Below are 9,080 nucleotides of genomic sequence, written 5' to 3'. Positions count from 1 at the left end.
AACCAGATAATTAGCGCAACATTTTAATTTAAAGCAAAATAAGCAACCACTTACAAGAAAAAAAGGTAAAATAGTTAAGGTGAGAAACTAACATAACATTATGTATACGCCGAAGTAAACAGCGGATCCTGTATACTGTCTGATATATACCTACAAATGCTGTCTTATATATCTACTGATATAAAGCTGAGGAGATTGTCTTGTTTATTTCTAGAAGTACTGCTCCGATTTTAGAAATTCTTTAACATTATCTCTGAGTGGTAACTACTTTTTATTCCTAGAAATGCAATAGCTAGTATTATTACTAGTCAAATACTTTGAATACTACAAGAATTACGTAACTAAAACCCAAAAATCTGTGGCGAATTAATCGAATAAGGTCCGTCCTAACATAAAAAATCTATACCTTATCGATGTTTTCTACCGATCTATTTTTGTACACAAAACACTTTGTAGATTTTACAAATTTTCAAGCCCCATGGAGCGTTAACTCGTGGCATTTCGTCCATAATTACACCGTATACAAACGCCACTGTACTAAAATTATCATTTTAGGTTAGCAACATCTAATACTAGGTTCGCAGAACATCTACCATATTACACGAGGCTCTATTAATGCACGATGTAGTAAGTCTAGACCACGGTCCAATTGGCATCTCCTTGAGAGGCTGTGTCGAAACCAAAGGTGCACGGGCCGCGTCGGAAGTCGTGAAGGTCAATAAATAATGTAATAATATCACGTGGCGCTTAACAAATGGACGCGCCGTGCCTTGCCACTGCCATGTAGAACTCGATAAATTGATTCGAGATTTGATAGAACCATAAATAGGTATAATTTCGACGCGCCATCCAACATTTATTAGGTTTGTACCAATAAAACAGGAATTGGAAATCATTGTTAAAAACTATGCTCGGTTCGAACAAATGTTTGCATAGCAAATATTAGTTCTAAATTTGGTGTATGAGTATTGGACTCTCATAATCAATGATACCAAATATAAAATTAAGGCATTTGTTGATACATGACGGTAAATACTTATAGGAATATGCCACCCCGTCAGTATCAAATAAATATGCAATCGTTTCCGTCCCATTACTACAAATCTAATAAGAAACACGACTAGGAAACAATAATCGGACAAGATCACAAATAGATGTGAAATACGGGAGAAAGGTATACATAATTCTCTACTTTGTAAATCTCCACAAGCGGACCGTATGGCACTCTCTTTCCAACGGAATAAAATTCTAAAATTCAGGATACTCGTTACATACTTTTTGTGAATTACATTCGACATATCGCTCACTCACTTTAATGTGCAAATTGGGTTATATATATCAAATGATTCTAATTATTTTTTAGTGAAACTTTCCCATAATCCGGAAAGATAAATAAAAGTTAATCATGAATGTCTTAACCAATTTTTATCAACAAGATAATTTTTATAATCATCATAAGTAAAAATTAACATAAGACCTTGTAACAGAACGCCAGCGAAATGCATTTTTATCCGTCACTACCCTAAGAACATCAAAAATAAAAAAAAACCCAATCTGAATAAATAAATCCCGCTTGGACGAATTTCTGCCACGGCGGCCAATCTCAACGGAGATCAGGCAGAATTCCAAGAGATAAGACAATGCAGAAGTATGTGCGCAAGACACAGGTGCACTCCGTTCCTTCACTCTCATAGTCCGATGAGACGGCAATCCGCCTTGACCGCAGAAAGATCAATCACATGACCAACGACTTTACTTGCTTTGATGCTCAAACTAATGCCTTGTTATTGAAGTAGAAAAAGTGTTCAGTCCTTCTCATGTTCACATGATAGAGTCGTGCTGCATTAAATAAGATATGCTCCAAACCTGTGCACAAAAATCATCAGTTACATTGTAAGAAATTGTAAAGTAGTTGTAGAAGATAGCTTAGCTTAACAACAGTTATGTTACAACTTACTTAGAAAACCTACGAAGGCAGCACTGCTGCTGTGTTTAATAAGTTTTATTCATAGACATTGAAAATAAGGTAACCTTTCAAAATTAACTTTAAAAAGATAGATGATAAGGAAATTGTCATCGTTTTAAATGTTATTTTTCTAGACTGGTCGTCTTTTTAATAATAATTTAAAAAATACCAAGAAATCCTGTTTGTAAAAATAAATCAATAAAGATTATATTGCAAATAAAATAATCTGATAAATGTAATCTAATGGCTGATTAATAGATAACAATCAGCAATTAGTGTGGCCAACATTCAGATTTCTAGGCAACTACTCTATTCAAATATTAATTAAGTTGTATTAAGCATCATTTGGCGGTTTTTAAACAACTATATCACTGTTATCTTTACATAAGTATATATTCTACTTTTGGTGTAGTGGCAACTCTTTAGACTATGAACTATGTAGTGCTATGATCGATTTCCGAGATAAATAATCAAAATTTGTATATTTAAACTAAAAAATGTACACGATGTTTTCCAAATTCCAGTCGACTCGACGAAATATAATTGCACTACTTGCGCCCCTGTCGATGTCTACTTTACAATGATGGCCTAAACTTAAACTGTTAATCTCAACATTTTCTTCATTCAAATAGTCTTTCACAAGCTCAAATCAACATGAATCTTCATCTCTAAGATCTAGTCCAATAGACAAAATGTGTTAACCCAAATATCGCATAGCAAGTGCTCGCAGCAATATATAACTTCTAGATACGTTTACATTAGCGGAAAATTTCGATAATTCTATACACTTTTCCACAATTCCTGCAAGTTTCAAAATTGGCAGCAGCCGCTTGCGAAAGATAATTTTAGTAAATTTTCTTTCTGATCTAAACCCCGTTTTATTTCTCCTTTCTACTTCCAGCATTAAATAGTCTTTGACGGGACCCCCGCGCTTCGCCGGCAGCCAGTGTGTCTCTGCTTCTCAATACAATCATTAATATCCCACATACTTCATAGAATTTATTTCAAAATACATTTACTATTTGTATATAAGTAAACTTCTCGTTAAGGTTACTATAACACGGTATTCCGAGAAACCATTAGGAGTTATATTTTTATTAATTTTTAGCCGTATTCTATAGTCTACTCAGAGCTGTGATTATTGCACTCAATATTAATAAAGCTAAGTCCTAACTCATTACGCTAGACATGATCAGCCTTTTGCCAAATTAAGCTCAAGTTACAATAAAAATCTGATGTCACTTTTAAAATCAAAAACTAAATAAGTCAAATAAGATATATATTGTATTTTTTTCTAAACAGCATTAATTCATTAATATTTAGCTCCAATAAGTAAGTCATAAAAAAACTAATTCGAATACATAACAGTTCAAATCGGTAAAAATTCTAGACGAAAATCGCACGTAAAATTTGAATTTCACCACATAGGCTAAAAATATATTGTTTGCATAACGAGACAAAGATTAGCCTTCAGAAACAATAAATATAGCGTGTAAAATTACCGCGGCTCACCAATAAGATTTTAAAGTCTATTTGTGTTATCTTTACTGTTTGTTACGCTTGTAAACGCTACGAGCGCCACCGTCGCACTTTGTAAAACACAAAAGGATGCAACGACCCCAAATATTTTATTATAAGAGTTACGATTCCAGGTTTATTGTAACGACAACCAAGTTTTGTATGTATAGGTACTATAAAAGTTTTCAGTGATACGTCCGCTTTGGTATGCTAAAACTACGGCTGTAACAATTCATCATTAACAATACTTTTACAAATTTGAATCTATAAGTTGTTTGGATCCAGGAAATGGATCTATACTTCGATTTTTACCACTAATATTGTAGTAAGAACTTTTGATATCGTTGATGTCTTACATCTTACAATAGTTAAATTCTTAAATTAATGGTTCAAAAATATATAAAAACATTATAATAAGATAATTATTGTTTTATCAAACTAACCGCCACACGCGTAGCGGTGGTCAGAACCACCGTGTCTAAGCACGTGCCGTAGTTTACCCTCTTCAAACCACTCGAATCCGTAGAACAATTCATAACAGCGCCCTCTGTACGTAAGTGTAGGAACTACGAGCGGTAAGGTGCGCACACGCAGCTGCGCATAGCACGCGCTCTTAATATAAGTGCTTTGTTTTAGTCGAGTATCAACCCTTGGCGCTGGTGGTCTCGGAATTAACATATTGATTGCCACTTGACAACTTCCCTGCTTTTTGTTGGTAAATATCTGGCAATTGATAAAAAAAATAGCCAAGAATAAAGGAAACAATACATTACATTGAAAGACATGTTAAATTTATTCGTATAATAAATAAATAACGACTTTAATTCATAGTAATAAAAGCACTCATTAAATAAATTTACAACTACTGAAATTCCACCCGTTTCATTTCTAATATTATTGTTGTACGGTATTGTTTTGATATTTTTCAGTTATATCTTTTTCTAACAGTACCCGCAGATTCTTAAATGTAGAAAGACAGCTTCTCCTTATCTAAAATATCCAAGTTTAAACATAATTAATAAACAATAAGTACATGAATACAATCACAAAACCGCAAACCAACATACTCTATAACCACAAAATAAAATTCGCTTCAAGTTCTTGCAAATACAAGGGCGGATCGTTTGATGTCTCGACAAAGCCGCCCTAGAGCGAAACGTGGGCTTGGGGTCACAATGGGGACTGCGGGGTGGTAAGAGGAGGGGGGATACCACAGATCCTATCGGCGTGTCAAACTGCCACAGCCAGATAACGGAGCCATGTATGCGACTAGAATTTTAATACAGCTTAATATTCCTAGTTGCAGCTAATTTCTGTTATTGTTTAGGAATTGTATACGTGTTGAGATGGTAATATTGATATTGTTTTTATTTTGTCCTCGTCGTGTTTGTTGATATAGAATATAAGTTAGTTTTACGATTTAGATCCATGACAATGTATAGGTCCCTTTTAAGTCTAGTTTATATGATATTTAATTGATTTAAGCTTGGGTACAAAACAAACTGATACATACAATAAAGTAAATAAAATAGGCATCAGACGTAACGTATGTTCCACGTTTACAGATTTTCAAATTATTGTTTATCACATAAACCGACCAACTATGGATTTAACTGATGGTAAGTGGTTGGAACTACTCATAAAGATTCACGGTGTCAAAAAATAAAATTGTGGTTGCGAGAGCCTGAATTACCTAATGTCAAAAGAAATTGCTGGGAATATCACTCAACGTATGAAACGTAACAATATGATATCAATTCATGTCGATTTTTTGTATTAAAAAATTGGGTACAATACTTAAGCTAATCTAAGTATGAAGTCATTCTGTTTTGTTATTTATCTATAATATTATCTTATTTTTTACACTATAACTGTATTAATACCTTATAAGGATGATATATTGTCATTTATGGAATAGAACAAACTTAAGTAGTTTTGTTTACTCGATAAGTACCGAGTTCAGAGAAAACGGAACATAACATTATAAAAAAAATCCAGAATAAAAGTTGATGAAGTTAAAATCGTATATAAAATAGAAGACTTATTAAATCTTTTACAAAGTGTGTAAAATTCGCCTGTTTATTTAAATAATTAAGACCATCAGACAATGTAATTAAAACCGACATAATCTCTAAGACACCACCATTTTGATTTCCTAAATGCATTAGTTTTTATTATACGTACATAAAATATATGCGCACCAATTAACACGACTAATTAATGGTGTCTCTAAGAAACTTGTTTGTAAACCGTTCACAGAAATAGTAAAACACCAACGGAACAAGTTTTAATCAAGACACAGACCTACCTACATAACGTGCCATCTTAGCTTGGACATTTTTTATGTTAAAATGTTGTCGGTTGTCTATGATGTTTTAAATATTTTTATTATATTAAAATGTCTTTATAATATCGAGAAGACATTAAGTTTGGTCTGAAAAATGTGCAAGGACGGCATCGGGTCGATACTGTTGCCCCCCGCACCCCCCAGGTGCGACGAGATAATCCAAGATGGCCGCCGAGATAGGACGTGACGTCACAGCGCAGCCCGCGTGCCCCCCGCGCGTACCACCGCCCGCTCTCGGCGCATCCTCGAGGCCTCTCGCCACCCTCCTTAGATCCTTTCAGAAATCCGCCGAGTACAGTCAACACATTACGAATTTCTTAAATTCTTCATAAAATAAATGTATTTACAAAACCAGTTGACGTCGGAATCCATTAATAGTAAATTCTACCAATGCTCTTAATCGGTTTTATGGTCCAAATTAACCAACCAATCACATACCATATACAAAACTAACATAAACTGGTTTCCTAAATCTTTAACAAAGCTATGCATAAATATTCTTTCTATTTATTACCGTGTTTTATCGGGCTGAATCCATTCAACGAAGAACTCTATAAACTTATTCAAAATTAGCGATCAACAACATTTGCAGACGATCCAGATTTATATCAGAGTATCAGATGTACTTTGAACTCGTAAATCTTTCGTACAAAACAGATCACTATATTTCATATAAAATAGACAGAACGGTTATCAACCGTAAACACGATGAAAATTCAAAAAGACTCGGTCCAACGCAGCACGTTGATTCATCCAGTAAGACATCCTGGCCTATATACAGCTACTGTAGTGAGTCGTATTGTCTACATTTCTTCTCATTTAGCTGGATAAGGATTTAATAAAATGCAGTATTGAAGCAATCCGGATTTTATTGATCTAAAGCGCGACAGGGGGTACTGGGACCGGCTGTGGTAAGTGCTGTCCGTCCACGTGGAAGCCGCCAGGGCCGCCCTTGTACGCCGTCACGTACATCTTGCCGTCATCGCCCACGAACTGGTACCGACCCTCGATCTCCAGCACATAGCCGCCGTTGGAGCTGGGGACTAGCCGACCGCGCTCTGATACCACCGTGTCTAAAAGATAATCAATTAATTAGCTGAATCTCCTAACGCGGTATTATTCCCGGAGAACAGTGCAGTGTCAGCATTTCCAGTACTATTATAGGACGTTAAGATATCTTTTTGACATCAACTATCTCAAGATAATGACTACTTTGTTACGTAAAACAAAATTCAGATTGACTTTCCAGACTAAGGTATAAAGTGATCTTGAACTGAACTTTATCAGTGTAAGACAATTTATCGCTTGCATAAATAAACACAATCTCTTAGACTACTTAAATAGTAGTGCCATCAGATAAAGCGATAAACAAACTAGAGTCAAATATACTTACTTTCAGCAGTGATGTACCGAAGGGCGTACTGTCCGAACTCATCGTGAACCTCCTCATGCCGCAGGGCAGGCAGTTCCCGCACTCCCGAGTCGGCAGGAGCGGAGCGCACCACGCCAGCGCTACCAGGCAGCTCAGTACTACGAACTAGAGGAACAAAATGTATATGAATACAAGTTTATTGACGAAGACTTTTCACACCGGGTAAACAAAATACGTAAACGACATTATATATTACATATAAAAAACTATATTATATTATGTATATTCTAGTACTTTTTCTGTCTTGTATTTAGTTATCAACTCATAAAACGTAGTAAAATATTCAGTATAATCTATATGATGATAAATTACTAGAGTGCAATACGTATATACAAACAAATCATACATTATAAGAAACTGTGGTTAAACTCTTAATCAGACATTATAAAGAATCATGATTAACGTAAAAAAATGAAATCTATGTTCTGCACTTACAGTTTTCATTGTGTTGGTTTGTTGTGTGAGACGTGATGCACCCAAATGATGGATTTACTATTAAACCCAGAATATTTATAATGGATTATTGCAAAATTATGTGACGAGTTTTCACATATTTACAGAACCTGATTAGTAATTAGTGATTACTAACGTGCTTCTATTCTAACTATTTAGCTATAGGTAACCTCATTAAGATATAATCGATTATGAAAAATATATTTTGCACTATTCACAATTTAAATAACAAGTTTTTGTAAGTATAATCTATGAATTTATGGTTTTGCCCATATTTTTTTTAGGATTATCTCCATGGGATATACACATATACAGTTCAGAAAATTGCATAAGCTTTAGAATAATTTAATTAAAGTATGAAGATAAAAGATTCTTTATTATTCTTTATTTCATTTTGTAATTTCAATAATAAATTATAGACTTATATTTTTACTAAGATGGTCGCACCCTTAGAACTAAAAGTGACCTAACTCAAAAGTAAGTTATATATTCCCTGATTTTTGTTAAAAAATACTCTCAAACGATGCCCTATAACCCTAAGATGAAAAAAAGACTTAATTATAGAATAGAAATAGAGCTTCTCACTTTTGACGACCACCTTCTAAATTGTTTTCAAATACTTTTATTTTGTTTTATTGTATCTCACATATCATCTTTTTTCAATCAGGTCACCTTACTTCTAAGGTGTGACATATAATAATTATTTTCTTCTTTAAAATCCAAATATTCAAACAATTAGATTTGTTCTGCCGACGCTGCCCAAGGGGTGGGTAGGCGCTATGTGCTCTGAGCTATGTAAGGGGTTATCACGCCAGCCGGTGCTCTATCTAAATCTGTATTATCGTAATACGCCGCCGAATAATTATTACTACATATACATATCAACTCTTTGTCTACGCCGCCATAATATGTGCTTTATAAATCTATGCGATGATAAAGATTTGTCGATACGCAATTAATAAAGTTTATTCAAATGCAGTGAGATTGCGTCGTTATATTTTTGTGGATAAGTTAAGATGTATATATGTTATTATTTTTAAAATATTTTTTCAAATACGGAATAATAATATGCGTTTAATAGTTGAAACAATTTTGACCACCATTGGCCAACTTTCGACTAAGCATGAAAGTAATTAGTAGCCTAAGTCTAGCATCTAGAATTATTAAATAGTATGTTACTCAATATGAATAGAATTGTTCAACTAGGAAATATATAATACTTACTCTTAATCTATGAGTGACTCAACTAAAACGAATGGGTAAATATATATTTTTTTTACTTTTTTAACTTGTCATAAAAAAAAAATAACTGTAATCATTTAATTTAATAAAAATAAAATATTCAAAGGTAAAATAAAACTAAT

General features: G+C 33.8%; 1 protein-coding gene across 1 annotated transcript; it reads right to left on the bottom strand.

Moving 5' to 3' along the window:
• Positions 1 to 6,683: 6,683 nt before the first annotated feature.
• LOC119190719 (endocuticle structural glycoprotein ABD-5-like) lies at positions 6,684 to 8,369 on the bottom strand. Its single transcript, XM_037443169.1, has 3 exons — positions 8,363 to 8,369; positions 7,225 to 7,368; positions 6,684 to 6,904 (listed from the first exon to the last, which is right to left on the bottom strand). Exons 1-3 carry the CDS (start codon positions 8,367 to 8,369, stop codon positions 6,708 to 6,710), a joined length of 348 nt encoding a protein of 115 aa, XP_037299066.1. The 3' UTR covers positions 6,684 to 6,707.
• Positions 8,370 to 9,080: the final 711 nt, after the last annotated feature.

This window comes from Manduca sexta, chromosome 26 (assembly GCF_014839805.1).
Source record: "Manduca sexta isolate Smith_Timp_Sample1 chromosome 26, JHU_Msex_v1.0, whole genome shotgun sequence".
NCBI classification, from domain to species: domain Eukaryota; kingdom Metazoa; phylum Arthropoda; class Insecta; order Lepidoptera; family Sphingidae; genus Manduca; species Manduca sexta.
Note: the sequence above shows the minus strand (reverse complement) of the source record. Positions and strands in the feature narration are given on the sequence as shown.

Excerpts from the sequence above, each read along its gene's own strand:
- LOC119190719 (XM_037443169.1), bottom strand. Across the intron at positions 6,905-7,224 it reads TCGGTACATCACTGCTGAAA|ACACGGTGGTATCAGAGCGC; the intron begins GTAAGTATATTT and ends ATTATCTTTTAG.